We start from the raw sequence: 19037 nt of genomic DNA, 5'->3' as shown, positions 1-19037 counted from the left end.
AGTAGTGCTGAAACAGGCTTCAGAAGAACAAGAGTTTAAGTTCTGTGCAATTTATTTTGTCATTAATGTTACATATGTATGACCATAAGGAGGTAATTCAGGGCTTCTGTACCTTGGAAGGGAGCCTCTTTTCTTCTGTGGTGTGGATTTGGAGGAGCCGTGCTAAGGAACAATCCAGAGAGAAAAAACTCTGTTATCATTGATCACACGATTTATTGTGAAGCTACTTCCTTACAAGATCTTGTAAACATACTTACCAGGTCTGGGGTTGAGGTACAGGTAAGAGTTGCCTAAAAGGAAATAGAAAGCACACGGTTAATTGTGAACATAACCACATGGACGCAGACACACGGGGAAGCTGCATGCCAAGTCATGTGTTTGGTTTATCGCTCTTGGTCTCGCTCCAGTCGCGCAGATGAGCGGATGAGAGATGAAGAGCTGATTGAGAGGATAGCACATTTATTCTTACTTTCCTTTCCGATGCGTGCAGCAGCTGGTTTGATGAAGAGGCTGTCTGCAAAGATTTAGCTGTTCTGCATGATGAGTTAGTTACACACACACAAATATACACACACAAAAATACACACACACACAAACAAACACACACACCCACCCACACACTACCTCTCCAGCTGCCTGTTGACTTATTTAGATCAGTAAAATAACATATCCTCAGAAAAAAATAATTGATTATATGTATGTGCCTGGTAAAAACGCGGGAGGAGACCAAATGGCTGAAGTTTCATGTTGGAAGATTCTACATGTGGTGTGCAGTCCTGGTTTTCTGCTGGTGAGCCAACAGTAACTTTCCAAAACCCCAAACACAGGTTTAAACAAAGACAGATCGCTCCCAGAGACACAATACTCAATGAATAGACAAGAACAGGATTCTGAAATCGTTTCTAGACAGCCCTATTTATTGGAAAGCAATTGAGACTGAGGAGCCAAGCCAGCAAAAAGTGTTGACTAGTTATATGGTATCCATTCATTATGTAAATCACATAAAAATATTCAAAAACATAGCGAAAGATGAACAAGAAATGCAACACGGCTCACAAATCAGGAAATGAACTGTGAAATGCAACAACAATGACCTTGAACTTTGACTGTGAAACTTTGAGGTGCCACGCTGTCAACTTTTGACCTGTGAACTAGCCCATGAGATTGACTGACAGCTGAGCTGCCCTTTGAGGCTGAGCGCTGGCCAGTGCCGACAGGTGTCAAGCAACAGGTTAACGAGTCAGATGCCTGACAGACACGATGATCTACAACTGAAACGACCTCAGGAAAATAAAAAGTCACTGACCAGAAATGCTTCAAAGTGCTGCAGAATTCTTTTAGTTAGATGACTTCCAGGTGGATATTGATTTTAAGGCTCACCTTGTTAGCCTTTCTTCTTCAAAGTCTCAGTACATTAAAGGCAAATTAGAGTCAACACAAGTGAATTTCAAGGATTTTTAATTCAACACAACATTGTTAACATCTCATGGACGCATGAGGCATCAACCGAACACACTTTGTAAGAGGCTCTCATAATGGTCTTCCTTGTGCATGCTTTCAGAAAAGGACATGTAAATTGTACTTTACAGGACTTTAATCTGATTTAAAGCAAAATTTGCAGCAAATTTGATTTGCAGGTTCAAGACAGTAGGAAGTCTGGGTCCACCAGCAGTAATGTAAAGCAAAGCTGAATATAGAAAAAGACATGTGATGTAGGGAGGAATGGGTAAGTGAATGACATGCTGTAGTTTGTTACTACACAGCAAAACAAATTCATGAAAGTATGCTACTGCTGAAATGACAAAATGACGCCATCATCCTCATTGTCACGCATCTCTCAGAAATACTGACAAAACCCCTTTTTATTTAATGATTTTTGATGTCGTAATATCCACGTCTTTGCTTGGGTCAATCAGTTTTCTTCACATTCCACGACAGGAAGCAAACATTTTCCACACTCTGCAGTGTGTAAATGCAGAAAGACAGATCACAGAGACATGTTATAAAACCTGCAGTAGGAAATGAAAGTACACAGAGATTCAGCCAGAGGGAAGAACTCGTCTCTTATTAAGCCTAATAATGGTGGTTAAATGAATAAAGTGGTCCAGGAAGGAACAGTGGGAGACAGACACAACATACACATGTGCACCCACATATTAACAAAAAACATGTACACCGTAAAAAGTCGCCAAGGGTTGAACATGAAGACAGAAAGCACCAAATAAAGCACAAAGACAGAGGGACAAGACACCAGAGTCAACAGGAAACAATTTGCAACAGGATGTCAGCACTGGTCACACCGGGTTCACATGTAGCCTACGCAAGCACATACAAAACACACACTCAAACACACACATGCATAATGTAAACACGTGTCTTTGGTAGCCCTGCCAGCCTCAGGCTCTTCATTAACGTATGTGGACTGTATGATGGAGCCACATGGAATGGAGCCATCTGGTTCAGTTTGTCTAGTTCATCAGCTAGCATTTACTGTGGTGCCAATGACAGCACTCAACAACGCCCCCAGGGACTCACTTACTGTTAAGAGGACTGGGTGTCTGGATTGTTTTCGAAATGGTTCACTCTGCCTTGTTTATCAAGTAAAATGTTTCATTCATTAATATAAGCATCATAATCTCACATGTGAAAAGCTAATATTTCAACATTTTGTTTCATAAATCATCTTTAGCTCTATTGGAAATATTGTGGGGAACATGCTTCAAGAGTTAAATAGACAGGTAGTAGGTATATCTCATGTCCCCAGCAATAACATAAAGATACTGCCTACAGAGAGTTAGCTTAGCATAAAGATTGTAAGAAAAAAAGTACACATTAGCACTGAGATGTGTTAGAGGTGTTGTTAGGGGGATTGTTTCCTGAAAGAACTAGGAGATATAAGCTAAGCTAACTGGCTGCTGGCTCAGACAGATATGGGAGTGGTATCAATTGTTTTATCTTCCTTTGTTCTGGTTTGAATAAATTTACTCCCAAAGATTCGGTAGGTAGTTTGTTTCAGTGAACAGACAGTCAAAAATTGGGAAAATAACAGAAACAAACAGCAAATTCTGCAATTCTGCCATTGCTGGCAGGCAGCCTGTTGGCCAAAATAAGCGTGTTGAAAACAATTTAAACTATTGAGCATGTGTGAAGTTTGAATATTCTTCCTTTCAGCATATCTTCATTAGTCATGGTAAGCTTTTAAAGGCGTTAGTAGGAGGGTTGGACAGAGCTATGTTGGCTTTGTTTCCTGTTTTTATACTTTGTTAAGCTAACCAGCTGCATGCTCAAACTTCCTACTAAGTCAACAGATTTAAAGGCGATTGGGCTCGTCTTGGCCTCTATAGTGAACATTTTCACTACTTTCCACTTTATACATCCTATCTGACTTAACTAAAGATTTGATGGATTAATCAGCCTTAATCTACATCCAAACTTCTTTACAGCTTTGTGTTGTGAATCTGTTCCACAAAAGATTAACTGTGGCAGGAATCAGAAAAGTTTTTCACTGCCACATCATGAATCATAGCTTCTTTTTCAATGAAAGGAAATCCAACACAGAGATCTGCCGGAGCAGCTGAGTCAGTTAGAGGGAAGCTTGAGATACATGTAAGTGTTTGAGACACAGGCGTCAGTTTGCTATCCAGGAGGAGCGAGTTTCATTCTGACAGTCACCTCAGATCTGACGTCACACTGAGGAGAGGGAGAAGTGAGTAAGCCTTCCCATTTAAAACTGGAAAAGCAAAATAACCATTGCTTATTCCAAGTTCCATAGTCTCACAGAATGACACTGAAGCCCAAAGAAGCTAAATAAAACTGAGACACAAGATTTTTTTAAACAGATTTGTGTACCAGAGGGCACATTTGGGAGTGGCTACCATTTAGGAGGCTTAACATGAAAGACTGCCTTTCCTTCGTTCTTCTCCCATTATCGGCCTGCATTTTTTCTGGTTTCCTCTCATCTTTGATCCCCTGATTTTTTTGTATTTCCTACACTCTGCAGAACCCCACTTCTGCTGCAATCCCACACTCTGCTTCTCTCTTCTTTCAGTGCCTGGGGACAGGATAAACACCATCATCCCTGCCGTGAGATACAAGTATGTCCTCCCCCTCTGAATAAACAACATCCGATGACAAAGGACACCTCGATAAGCATCACACATAACCAGGGCATATCACTTTATGAAACTGGAGAAGAAGAGAACAAGGGAAGGGATGAGGACTCATACCAACAAAAAAAAGTCCTGGGAGCAGAGTTACAGAGCTTAAAGGGGTGAAAAAAGGCAAATGTGAAGACGTGAAGATGTGAAGGAGAAAAAAGGAGAGGCATACAGAAACACAGACAGGAAGTGACAGTGAAAGCTGGATGGGAGAAATATGTCAACAGCTGAACATGCTGACCACTGACATAGAGCAGAGAGATTTCACTGAGCTATTTTGATAGAGCTCCTTATTTTAGATCACACGTCCCTCAGAACAAGAACACTCAAAGGTTCACTTTGTATATAAGTCCGTCAGTCATCTCGCAAGTCCACTTACTATTCTTAAAGCAGCAGCAATGACAATTTTAGGAGTATGAGAAATGGATCTCTAGTAAAGTTGTTTCTTGTGGGGCTGCATCTTGGCATCGTACATTTGAATGTAGTTGTTGTTGCCTTGCTTACAACATCTAACATCCAACAATCGCAAACAAGTGCCTTGTACATCTTTTGCAATATTGATCATGTCAAAATAGGAGTGTCTAATTCCTGGAATAGTAAAAAAAAACGGATTTCAGTGCTCTTATTAACCTGGTTTATGGGTTCAGGAAATTAAAAGCAATAGGTAAACAAAGACTTTTTGCATGCATGCCTACGTGTGTGTGTGTGTCCTCTTACACTGGATTTTTTATGAGAAGTGAAGCACATTTAAGTTGAGAATTATTTGTGCAAAATGTGCGTGCAATTAGGTTGCTTTTAATGAGCAACACAAATGTGATGTCCACACATCAGTGGCTTTCTATCCACATCATCTTCAAACATTATCCTGCCGAGTTTTCCATCTCTTTAGACTCTGCTGTTTCTACAGTCAAACAACACCATCAAGAATGACTTTAGGACATTGGTTGTGTCTCCTGTGGTGAGACACAACCAACAGGAGAGGCTGAAAAACATGAAACTTGCTGCCATGTTGTTCAAATACCTGATCAGCAAGAACCCCAGAATAATAAACACCAGTCGCATCCAAGCTAGAGCAATAAATCAGCTGAAATGAGCATACAGCAGCTTGTTTGTTTACTCCATGTGTTTAACACACACAAAAAACCCTTTAGAGATCTCTTCTAGCTCCGCTGGCAATAATCAGGACTAATGGACTGCATTAGAAATTACAACAATTACTTATTAGCACAGGGTCCATTATATTATCATAATTTCTATATCAATTCAGAAATCAGCATTCAACATTCACAGAACAGCTGCTGTGCACGAGCAGACAGCATAACCATCTGTATTTCACTATGCAGCATTAGGATCCATCAGATGATGTGAGCATAGTTGACTTGGGGTTATATAGACATTTGTCTCTGTCAGCAAACTGTTGGCTTATTGAAATACTTTACACAACGCAAGCATGTCTGTATACACAGTGTTGAAGTAGAAGTGCATAGATTCACAGTTACTGCAGAACATTGCATTTTAACAGAATACACATGGTATATCTGTATTCTACATAAGATAATTGAATATTGAAAAAAAGTACTAAAAAGAAAAACCTATATTTTTGCAAACACTTGTAAAAACACACAGAAACGCACACATCTAATTTACCCCCCAAACAAGCAAATAAAGTAATATATATACTGTATATCAGGATGTAAGTGCAGACTCCATATTCTAACAACTTGCTCATATATAGTCAACAAACTCATTAAAAAGTAACTCTTATACATTCACTCTCTAGTATTCAAAATTAAAATCTCTGTATTTTTGTAGGTCACAGCAGGGGTCTTGCTTCATTTTCTGCACTTGCCTTAATCACAGTCAATGAAAATCCTCTTTCTTGGCAAAGAGAGAGTGCACTGACTTACAGCTTTAATGAAATAATATGCACAATCACATGCCACATTAACAGAGCATACCCCATAAAGAGGCTAGAAGGTTGTTCTATTGCTGCTCAGTAAAAAAGAATGATTTACAATATAGAGGAAAACTGCATATTTATGAGAAATTCAAAGCTGTTACAAAGTAAATAGAGTGCCGATAGTTTTTACCTCTCAACAAGCAGCTTCAGTGTTCCCCTCTGACTCCGAGTAGTCCTGTCTGTGGAGTGGGATACACAAACCTCCCCACTCTCCCTCTCATACAAGCTCTCTGCTCTCTCTCTCTCTCCCTCTCTCTCACCAGCGCCCTTAACCTCCCTCTCTCTCACGATAACACACACTGTCCCACTGTGCCAACAGCACATGCGGAACAGCCTTCCCTTCTCGCTCTGCCTCTGTCGTACGCACAGAGACTGTAACGCGTGTCACTGTGCGAGCACTTTCTCTTTGCACATGCACTCACATACGCATCAATTAGTCAATGCAACACATGCAGACAGTGGGCAGCCCTGCAGAGGCACATGGTGCTGATGTGCAGTGACCATAGAGAGATATGACAAGAGGCAGACTAAAGCGGCACCATGACAAAGGTTGCAAATTAGCCACAGCTAGAAACATGTGCATGGCACCAAATTTAGAGTTTGCATATAAAAATAATAATTGCATGGGTCCATGTTAAATAGGTGAATAAAATAATAATACATAATTAAACACAAATTCAAGAGCTTCACAATGATGCAAGAACAAAACAGTGAGTCTTTTATTTTTTACTTAAATGATCATGTTAAAAGCATTTAAGACATAAAAAGTGAAACAATGCCAGTGAGGAGATGGCCGACGCTTTTATGTGCAACAACATAAAACAGGGAACAGATGCTATCAAACAGACTCAAGGTTGACAAAAAGATGATGACAGTGAGATGCAAGGGATGAAAGAAGTGAAAAAGATGCAATATATTGACACATGGATGAGCATAGCGTGACATGAAGCAGACTGCAATTTGTGGCCTTGACCTAATGTTCCCCCTTATTTATGAATACCCCCGAATGGGACTTATTACACACACACACACACACACACACACACACACACACACACACACACACACACACACACACACACACACACACACACACACACACACACACACACACACACACACACACACACACACACACACACACACACACACACACACACACACACACACACACACACACACACACACGCACACACACACACACACACGCACACACGCACACACGCACACGCACGCACACACACTCTACCTCCCCAGCTGCCTCTCACTAATTCGTGTCCCCCAACAGATCACTCACTGGCAGGCATCTACGGCACTCTCGTTATTTTCTATATTTACCCGCTCAGACTTCTCATGTCCACATTGATCATCGTTCTGTGTGACGATGTCCACTCTGGTCGCCACGGCGCCTGCCTCTCCTGCAGCCACCATGAGTTGTTTTTGGCTATTGCTGTGGTGACCAGGGGGGACGAGTATGACAAAAATAATAATCTTCTTTTGATGCATGCTGCTGAGGCACAACAGCTGGTAGTACCCAGCAGTACATTACAGTGTGTGTCTGTGTGTGTGTGTATGAAGGGGGGGGGGCTTTGCCCCCTCTGGTCATAAATCCTACAGGATTTGTGCTGACCTGAAGAGCTGAGGACTAAAGGAGATGGCGCAAATGCGCAGGGTTTGTTTGTGCTGTTAGACAGTGAAGCAAAGCAGCACAGTTGCAGCAAGGTCACAGATTCACTCGGTGGTGTGACACAGAGTTGCTGTGAGGACAGAGGAGAGCATAGGAGGCTGCTGCTAATGGAAGTGTAAAATAATAACAAAAAGCCATTTTACTTTGATTCTGAAAATACTCATCACTGATTCAAAGCAAGAAAAAGCATTGTAATTGAATTATTTATATGTTTCATATACCATAGTGGCTGTCTTATGGCTCAACTCATCACCTTCTGTGCAATGCACATTCTGACTGTTCCTAAGGTTGAGATGAATGAGGGAGAATGACGTCTAAGTTTGCAGCTGTCTTTTCTAGGAACAATTTACAAAGATTCCTGAAACTTAAATGGGCGGTCTCATCAATTCTTTTGAAGGGGATCTGCATGAAATGATTATGATTGCGGTCAATTTTGACAATTATTTGCTGGTTTCACTTGTTATTTTCAATATCCACATAATAGTAATGTGTCCAGTGTAATGTTTGCATGTTTGGCTGCTCATTGTTTGTTGGAAAGTTTAAGGATTATTCTGCTGCCTACTGTATGTTGGCCAAGACACTCTCTAAAAAGAGATGTCTAACCCAGATGAGCTGACATTATGTATGTCAATTCTTACACAAAATGCTGATTATATATGCACATCAAAACACTAACATCCCATATTTAAGATGTAAATAAAACTTAGAGGGTCAAAGGCAACAATTACAGTGCTCAGAAATGATTGCAGACAATGCAGAATGATTATTTGACAGAGACATTACCCAAAAAGAGAAAGCCCTTAAGAGAAAGAGATTTCCTGAGTCACAAATCCTAATACAAAATTTGAAATAATCTTCAAGTTGCCATCTCCCTGAGCTTTGTTGCTTCGTGAAGCTTTCCTCCTCCTTTGACCCCCACAGAAAAAGCTCAACGTTGCCCCCCTCAGTTTCGGCCCATGAGATCTTCCCCCAGACAGTGTTGATGAATATTAAATATTGTGCATTATATTTCTCTTCTATATGCAAAAATGCTTCATATCAATCTGTTGAAGAGAGTAATTCCTACTGTGACATTTAGGTTTTTGATGACCTGCTGAGTTAACACAGGACAGAATCAGTCACTCAACCTTAAGGTTTGCAGTTCAGGGGGAGGCCATCGTTAACCAAAGAAGTAGGTCAATGCACAAGGCGTACTCCACTTCAGACTAAGAGCACATTAACATGTGAACCCCTGACAAAGTGCTGACACAGGAGAAGAGTGAGGCAAAGTGTTTAAGTTGGGATGAATAGTTCAGAGAAAAATGGGGCTTACCTTGGTTTCGCATGTCTTGTGGACTGCAACCTTGCACTCTGCAGACATCAAGGAGAACAAAGAGGTGGGGGACATGATTAAGTCTGACATGGGCTTTGACAGAGACACAGAGAGGACAGTCAGGGGGAGCTCATCAATGTCAGGTCTAGGTGTATGTCAGTACTGTCGCTTTAGGTCTTCAGCCTGACCTTTCTAAGACTCACCTTTGCAGAACGCCCCAGGGTTATCGATGTTCTGGTTGCACACATCACACACTCGTTTCCTCTTGAAGCTCTTCTCTGTGAAGATGTGATTCCCAGCTCCCACTTTGGCCAGCTGTAGACACACAGAGACACACAGATTAAGTGACAAAACCAATACCGATAAATTTGGTTTTGAAAACATTGACCACATTAATGCATTTCTACTGTGACACGTTTAGTTTGGACATTCCTTGTGTCTTACTTATTATGTCTAAAGCACTGGCCAGTCACTGCCTCTGTGCTGCTGTCAGAACAGATGATGGCTGGCTCAGTGACATACCAGCATGAGCAATGATGCCCTACCTGCCGTACATTCAGCCTCTTCAACTAAATGAACTGTGTTTAAAGGCATCATGTTATCTCATCTCTTCCTAATTCTGTCTAAGAGAACAATGATGATGAGAAATAAGCATCTTTCTGTGCAGCTAGCTCCATTAAAAGTAACTGAATTGATAGATTTGCTGTTCATTGTTTTGAGAGTTAGGTGTCAATGAGTTTGTACTTTGGTCACCTCTGAAATATTACAACAAGTACTTGCTAGCAAGATATACATCCTTGTTTCTGTTTGTTTCCTTCGGCACAGACATTAAGTGAAATTTGTTATTTGCTGTGAATTACGAGTTTATCATGTAGCTATTCTTGCAGAAATAGTGGCACATTAGCTTTAGCTGTATTTTCTGTTTCAGGCTTATGTGTTAGCATAATAGCATACTAAATCTAGCCTGTGAACATTGGAAAAAATAGATAGAACGTACAAAGTTAAAGCATTGCTAAGCATAGCCTACTACCGCTAACAGTTTCCTCTCTACAATATGCAACGTGGTACCACAGTGAACCATCATGCCGGCGGAGTAAATAAGAGACATGAACTTCATTTGGAAAGCAAAAAACAGACAAAGATAAATCTGATCCCATTCAGACATACACATATCTACTAATACTATATTGTTAGCTTAAATGTTTAATTTTCTATATCACCCATAATTAACTTAACTATATCCAGGGTTGAAATTCAAATGTGGTGATTAAAATAAAGCATTAGCCCTGGAGACATTTTTTTTTTTTTTTTTGCATCATTTAAACAGGCGACACTCTTCCTTTCCCTGAATCATAATCCATGGATTTGTGTTTTTGTAAACCAGTCCTTAGCTGGGACTCCGCGCAAAGATTAATGCCCTACCAAAGCAATGCCTTCCGACAACATGTGAAGCACATTAGACCATTAAATCTCCCCTTTAGATGAGGAGGAGGGGCCTGGAAACAGGAAAGAGATGTTAACACTGTTTATGTTTGTGTGTATGACGTAATGAGGAAGCAAGGGATGAACAAACAGCCTGCCATAACTGCACAAACTGGTGAATCTCTTCTTTTTAAATGGCTGGATGTGTCCCTCCTGTCCTGAAAAAATACATTCTTAGCTCTTGCCTTCTTACGTTTTCCAATTCCTGGGTTTTTCCAGACAGGAGGGGCATTGAGTTTAACTGTAAGGTGGAGGTGCGTACACTCGACCCTCTCACACACTGATTTATTGACTATTAACACCTTAATCTCGCTTCTCCTACCAAGTTGAATTGAGAGTGGAAGGAAAAGTCATTCTATTAAGCACAATCTATAATAGATCAGCTGTGTCTCTGAAGTGGCACATCGACTAAATCCTTTATGACTAAAAATGTCTTATTAATGTTTCATGTGGCCCTACCTTATTTTATGTGGGTTACATAATGGGAAAATAAATACAACTGATTCTCTCTGACTGCACTTGCTCTCAACCCTTAAAAACCCAAAGAATATCCTTGCTGCTTTATTAAAAATGTAATTCATTATTTAGCCGAATTGATGTTTCATCTGTTATTGTTTCAATCAATGTCAGTGAAACAATTATCGAGTAAGAAAAACAAATCAATGAAAGAATCAGTGAAGAAGAAACTCAAGTTGTATATATGAGGGAACTGAAACTGGTAAAGTGGAGGAGATCTGAAGGTTTAGTTCCCACATGGGATCATTTGTTGTTAAATAGTTGCAATTAGGTTAGCTTTATCCCCAACTCAACTTTGTAAAGTCAAGGATAAAATAATTGTTTGTTCTAAAATAATAGCCTTTTTTACTGATACCAAAAATGTAGGGAGTTTTTATGAAGGTTTATCACTTCTTAAGACTCATCACATTTGAACATGAGTGTTATCAAAAATATGGATTATAAACGTTATTAGGAGTACAAGCGAGATGCTAGTGGACAGATTTTCTCTTTTGGAAAGATCCTGTTTCCCCATTTCTAGTCTGTCCCTACTGGGTCCCCCTTTGGCAGATGAAAATATTTTCAAGCCCCACAGACACATAAGTTTTCTTGACAATCAGCCTCAACTAGCGTGCGTTTCACATCTCATCAACCTGCACGGGGCTATTGTTTTTATGACAGTCTCATGTCTCATATTTGGGTCCAGGGCTGTAAAATTGGGATTTGGGATGTGTTTCACGATAATATGTCGCAACTGTTGTGTAATAGCTTTAAAAGATCAGTTATTAACAAATGTTGTCATATCATGCAACAAAATACTTTCAAGGTTTGTTTTAATCACTGACATAAACTGCTCAGATGCTTACAGACAAAGCTGGGACACATTACCATTTTGACGAATGTATTGACTTTACAATGAAAACTGCTGAGTAACATTGGACTATTGACATGTGTCCTTGGCTATAACAATGAATGGTTGCTGCTGTTAACTGGGACATGCGCAGCATTTGTTGAATGTGGGTCTCTGTTTGTGTTTTGGTGTGTGCGATGGGATTTAGGAAGAGAGATGATGAGCGCTGAACCTGATAAAAAAGAGAGCACATGAGGGCAGAGAGAGGATCATCATCCACTCCAGCCATTACATTTCAAATGATATTACATAACGTGTGAATTCTGGAGCTTTGAATAAAATCGACTTATGCAATGGCTCACTCCAATTATGATTCTGAAATCAGGATCTTCTGCAGGATTAATGTTTTAATAGTAGACTGAATGCTCAGGTAGGACTTAAATAGGTTCCACATATTTTTCTAAAACAATCTTAACTTTAAACTTTATTATTGTTCTATATATATATATATATATATATATCAGAAGCCCTACCAAACCAATACAGAATATGTCTTATCAAAATTTTGATATTCAACATTCTTTTTCATGTTAGTATCTTAACATTTAGTTGTATACAGTTTGGAGTGACAGAGCTGGATGTTAAAGTTTGGTCGGAGTGACTTAGTACTGTTGGACAGGTACTTCCCATTGCAGTGTCTGCTAACAGTGTGTGATGATGATGTGAATTTGACATGTAGTGTAAAAGTACATTAATTATTCAGGAGACCAGAAAGGTGCTCTACATGTCTATTTACCATGCAGGAAAAATTGTGAAATTATCATTCAAATCCTTAAAATCACGCATGTGGCATGATAGAGTTTGATTGATGTTTGCCAGACCGTTTCAGTCAAGAACGGCATTCCATGTTTGCACATGAATGTGGGATATTCTGGCAGTAATAATAATCTGTTCAAATGTGTCTTTTAGAGACAATCTATCCAAGCAGCTCTTTAATATTTCAAGGTCATTTTAACACATCCTCGAAGCAAAAGTAAACTGACATGAGTGCTTGTTGTTGCATTGAAGATGTAATAAGATCCACGAAAGCTGAATGCTTCCCAGTAATTCAGGTGGAATACAGGCTCTTCTAGTTTTTGAAGGAACTTTGACTTTTTTAAAAGAGAAACCTCTCAGAGGACTACATTACCATTTTATACCGACTGGTCCTTTTTTTTTTTTTTTTTGAATCTCAATGTGATAATTTATCATTTCTGCCAGTATAGGAGGATTAATCCAGTTTTACACTCAAACAAAACACCAGTTAAGGGCACCACTTGGTGGTCAAATAGTAGTAATGCAGTCTGGATTTACACACAGGACTGATGACTGGAAAAAGTTGGAACCTTAGTTTCGAGGATGATTACCATTTTAAAGTTCATACACTGTTTTAAAGACCTGATTCTAACCTAAATTCTAACTGATGAAAACAAATGTCCTCTATAATAATGCTACTAAATACTGAGTGTGATCAATAAATCCACCTTCTACAGATAAACCAAACAACCTATTGAAATCAGAAGAACTAATACCAATAAGCAATAAAGTTATTAAAGTATTAAACTTTATTGAGTATTAAATTTTAGTTAATGTAAATCCTTGAGAGATATAATCCCTCCAATGGGATGATAATTATGGCCGGAATAGGATTTTGGACATAATGACTTCATAATGAAGTCTTGTTTCCCAGACATTTGTATTTAAAGGTTTTAAAAGTATATTCATTTTCTTATTAATGACCAGTAACTTAGTTTGAATGACCACTGTGACCTTGACATTTTCCAAAATCTTATCACATCCTTAAGGCAAAGTAGATGTTTGAACTTAATTTGATTAACTTTCATCCAGATGTTCCTTCGATACAATTTTCCCAATAAAAAAGGACTGATACACAACCCCAAAACAGACTGCTGCTGGCTACGTCTGTCCCCACCACAGCGACATAAAAAAAACCTTAAGTGTGATCACGGCATATAATTCGAGCCGTTGGCTGCATGTTTGTCAGCTAGCGCTTAAGTTGAGCAAACTCATGGTTATGATCCACATTAACATTAAGACTCAAATCACTGTCATTAAATCAAAAAAGCCTCAAATAAAAAGACTTAATAAAATTGATGTCACATTGTGAGGGTCTGCTTTTGATATGATTGTGCATCTCCTTACACTTTTACCAGCTGCTGCTCTTTCTCTCAACTCCTTCAATACAATGTGCACTCTCTGTTTCCATTGTTTTGTCATGTATTAGACTGTGAATGTGTATGGGACATTGCATCCAACTACCTAATGTACTTTTGACACCAAGAAAAACAGAACTTTGCTTTAGTTTACATCTAGTTTGCAGAGTTTCCTGTGACTATCAGCAGTGTTGCAGTATTGCAGTATTTAAGAACCCCGCCCCAGTGGAGTGTTTGCAGCCAAAGTCTATGTCATTCCACAAGCATCTCTGACCACTGCAGAGCGCCTGGAGCACTACAGCTTCTACCATGGAGATGAGGACAGGGTCCAGGCAACAACACAAGCATAACAGATTGCCTTATATCTGCAGCTGCGTTAACCATCTTTATTTATTACTGTGAGGGCTACAACAGTAGCATTGTAAAGTATTATTATAAAACAACTCGTCTAGATTCACAGATATATTGTAGTAAGTTCAGAGTCCCCTTTAAATCACTGTTTTATAGATTGAGAAGGTGTAAACCCTTTTGCATTACAGAATACAACTACATCGCAAAAACACATGCATGCAAACAAACCGTCACACATCCCCTTGGCACTAAACGCTTGAGTGTGCATGACTGCTTTTTTTCCAGTGACACCTCACTGGTGATGATATACAGGAGAGCAGGGGCTACAACTTCTAACTCACACAAATGTAAACAAACACACACAGACACACGGTATCTTCACAGGAAGGGACAGGAGCAGGTGGCGAGCCAGGGGTATGCTCCGGCTCTGGAGGGGTATTTATAACCTGCAGGAGTAGCGGGTGTCACCTCTAACCAGCCATGAACAAGCTAAAAATAAATGTAGGATTGAGTGTAATTTTGTGTGTTGGTGAGAATTAAAACGATGGAAAGGGAGATATCAAGACAATAAACGCAGTACTTAATATGAACAACATTAAGAACTCCTGGTTTGCTTGCATGTATGACACATTGCATTCCCACTTCAGTGCAGAGTCCACCCATTCAGCTGGGACTATGTTATCATAATTTGGCCTGGTAAGGCACACTCACAAAAGCACATACTCACAAAAAAAAACCCAAACCCCCCCCCCAAAAAAAAACATGAAATCAGACAGACAGACACACAATGAGGGCTTTAAGGGATTTTAAGTCACATGTGATCTGAGTAATGTTCTCCTTCTGGCAGGATCTAAATGTCGACTGTGCAGCACCTCACAGCAAATTTCAATTTGAAAAAAACTTTTCTTTTTCTTATTCCTCTGACGCACAGCATGCCAGATTGTGATTTACTTTGACATGCAAGAAGACAAATTCCGCTGTGTGGCCTTGGTGCTAAACCAACACACACTTTTATTTTAGTCGCTATAAAAGTCCCAGGGTGGCTTTCTATGTGGAGCAGTGTGGCATGCTCCTAAATCCATACATGTTCCTAAATAGAGGCAGCAGACAGGCCGACGACGGGCCGGAACTGGACAGTAACTCATACCACTTCCTCTTGATCCTTGATCTCTGAGGGACATAATTAACAGCGATCAAATGGATCACCCTCTACTCTTTGCATCTTATTTTACTGTTTCCTTGCACGCAGCAGGAATGACACATTAATAGGGGCCATTACAGTCACACAACTTTGACTTTGGCTCCAACTTACAAACAGAACCAATTTGCATGCAAGCAATTCTTCTGATGCAGCTCTTAACAGGACCTGTGAACATGTTTATGTCTGGGCATGTGCATGTGCAGCACGAGATACTGCTGCTCTACTAACACTCGTGTCAACAAAATATAGAGGAGTAATTTTTCCAAAATATCTAATTTGGAAATGAAATTATTTCTTTGGTGGATTTCAATGGTTAATGCTTATTAAGGTGAAATAAGCATGCTTAAATATTAAGCAAAGTTCAGCTTCTTCTGCTGAGTAAAATGGCAAACAGAAAACAGTGACAGTGCAGGCAGTAACATTTTTCTTTTGGTTAACATACTGCATGATCATAATTGGGGCAAATCTTGCGGTGCATGAACAGAATGTTAACAGCTCAATGAAAATCCCTTACTCACTTACCTCAGCAAGTTGAAAGATTTCAGGATGCACGTCAGGGTCTGCTTTTATGGGGATTCCCCCAGGATCCATGCTGGGCTTCTTCATGCTGCTGCTCGTGCTGTGAATGCACCCCATACTTCCACCAGATGCCTCTTTTTCTTCTTGTCTTGAATTTCCTCAACTCCGTCAAACAAGTGCTTAACTCTCTCCTCTTCCTCCTCTCAGCGCTTCATGTTTTTTTTTTAGGGTGGTGGGGGGGGGGGGCCTCCATAAGTTCCTGCAACAACTAAGGTCTCCACCGACATGAGCCCTCTTCCCCAGCAACTCCTCACACCTCTGCCCCTTCTCTCTGACAGCTTGTCCTGCCTTGAAATCCACCCCAAATATTTTTTTTTCTTTCCCTCCTCTCCTCTTACAACCTTTCCTTCTCCCGTCCAAGAAATGTCACCATGCAAGGACTCCCACTCTTTTCACACCCCCTCTCTTCTGTCCCCTTGCTCCCTGGCTAACCTCACCCGGAAAGCATGCAAACATATACCTCTTCCTCTCCTTCTCCTTCTCACTTGCCAATACCTCCTTCTCTTTGCCTCTTCAGACCCTCAAATGTCTTGCATGCTGCTCTCTCTTTCCCACTCTCCCAGACCATCCAGACCCCCTCCCTCTCTCGCTCTCCTGCTCCATCGGGCTCCTCTTGCTGTCTCTCCGCGGGGGAGAAGGCGGCAGCTGTTTAGGCTTGTTGATGTCAGGCCCTTCCCCTTTTTTTTTTGCTTCACTTCAGCCCCTCTTGCTCTCTTCTTCCTCACAGGGGAGTGATCAGATAAAGTTATTCATCCGTCATTTCTCCAGACTGTAACTTTGCACGAGAGCACACCTAAAGACACCTCTGGATCACTTCTTCCTTCCTCTCAGTTAATTGTTAGGGAGTTTAGACTTTTAATCATGGTCTGTTAGCCTGGAGCAACAGGCAGAGGACCAGGGCTCTCCTCTCTTTTGCTAATAAGGATCCCTCTGTCCTTTTTATTTTTGCCTCTCTTTGGGAAGTAGAAAAGCTTGAAATGAACTCCAGCAGCCTGTTTGATAGGACACATGACAACATTGTCCTCTCTTTATTCCCTGCGCTGCGCTCTCCACTGAAATTAAAACAAAGATTTTCTCTGTGCTTAAATCCAAGATCTGCTTCTTCCCTCGTTGATCCTTCAGACTACTTTTCTCTCTCTCTCTCTCTCTCTCTCTCCCCGTTACATACATGTACACACACAAACTGAATTCCTGAATCTGGGTTCTCCAGACAAAATGCTGCTTTAAGCTGGAGGTTTTAGGGTTGAGGGGAAAATCTCCAACAATAAGCTCTTTATTAAGCCATGTTTTACTCCCCAGTTAGACCGTACAAAGCAGGCCTTGGTTTGGACAAATCTGTGGCTGTGAGCTAAATTAGACGACAAACTAAGTATGCATTAGGGTCCAAGTAACATGTTGAGCCCCTTGAGAGATGCATCTATTTTATAGTTTAAGCAATGACAAGTTGACCAAGACAGATTTTAGATTAAATGAGTAAATGAACACTGCAAACATTACCTGGTTTGTCATGAAGGGAAACAAAAGGTGTTGTAGATAGAGGTGGAGGAAAGCAGGACCCTCCTGAGTAGACCAGCTGCTGATTCACATGGCAGTGGGGGGTTGGAGGTTGGAGGTTGCTGGGTGAGTGCGCAGACATTTAAGCTTCAAGATACAACTTTCTTTTCCACTTACAACACAGTATGTTTGGGAACACTTTCCACATCTTTTGTTGAATTAGTGTAGTAATTCTACAACAGAAAAAAAATAAAATCATTGGGATGACGACTGATTTCCTGAAAAAAGTGGGGCTGGTGATTTACTTTGACTATGCTGGTTTTAAATGTGTAACGGCCTCCAATATGCAACTCAAGTACTCGAAATATTGCAGGACAATACAGCCTGTTGATAATTTTGAGAATGATTCATGAAACAGGATGTGAACTTCTGCACCTTTGTTCACACAGTTACAGTAGTTAACTCCACACAGCATAGCAGCTTCGTATCATATGGTACAGATTTTGTGCTTTGAGAAGTCAGTATAGTTAAAACAAAGTCCAGAATCAGAGTGCTTTTTTCAACAAAGGACAACTTTGTCATGTTGGATTAACAAACCCCACATTTTCCAAACAAGCCCTTCATATATGACTTATTCAATGATATAAAACTAGTACATCTCTATGTGCAGATAGATTTTGCCGTCTGCCATTCACTGTTTGTACTACTGTAGACGAGTGCCCTGCTGCTAAGGGGTCAAAAGGAGTCATGTCTCACAGGAGAGTGGGCGCCCTGTGTGTGTGTGCGGGACGTGAAGCTCAGCAGGACCCTAACCAGCTGCCACCAGGAGCCCGGCTCTCCGCAGGAGGCCGAGACTGAAGAAATACTGCGCATATTGTTGTGCTCCATAGACCACACTAGAAGAAACGGAAAGCAGCAGCTCTTGTTGCTGCACATCAATGTCACAGTCATTAAAGCGTGCTAGGCTTTACTAGCCTAAACTACATGGAGCTGGTTGGTAGTTTTGTGAATGTGAGCATTTAAATAAGTAAATAATTGATCTGTGTTGATTGGAGATCACACTATCAGGTCATTTTAAAGCCCAGGCCCCATTCCAATACTAATGATCACATGCTATACAAACTTATGAGCAACATATAATGCACATTAAAAGACAGGCTGATCTAATCCCAGGATAATCCTGCTGTAGACTCCAGCTTCTGTCCCAATATTTTCTCTTTCTCCCTGTAGGAGGAGTAAACGATTTGACAGCTAGG

General features: G+C 40.4%; 1 protein-coding gene across 3 annotated transcripts in view; it reads right to left on the bottom strand.

The window, feature by feature from the left end:
- LOC306822341 (tensin-2-like) overlaps positions 1-17076 on the bottom strand; it is a 29947-nt gene extending 12871 nt beyond the window's left edge. The window contains exons 1-5 of one of the 3 annotated variants that reach the window (XM_079341298.1): positions 16231-17076; positions 9320-9431; positions 9117-9154; positions 258-290; positions 113-162 (exon numbers count right to left, since the gene is read on the bottom strand). In XM_079341298.1, coding sequence (XP_079197424.1) covers positions 113-162; positions 258-290; positions 9117-9154; positions 9320-9431; positions 16231-16344 — 347 coding nt within the window. In that variant the 5' untranslated portion in view covers positions 16345-17076. Of the gene's footprint in view, positions 1-112; positions 163-257; positions 291-6247; positions 6325-9116; positions 9155-9319; positions 9432-16230 lie in introns of those variants that run through there. The other 2 variants (XM_079341299.1, XM_079341300.1) reach the window with 2 other exon arrangements.
- Positions 17077-19037: the final 1961 nt, after the last annotated feature.

Source organism: Symphodus melops (genome assembly GCF_947650265.1).
Source record: "Symphodus melops genome assembly, chromosome: 4".
Lineage (NCBI taxonomy): Eukaryota > Metazoa > Chordata > Actinopteri > Labriformes > Labridae > Symphodus > Symphodus melops.
This window is presented reverse-complemented; position numbering and strand designations above follow the sequence as displayed.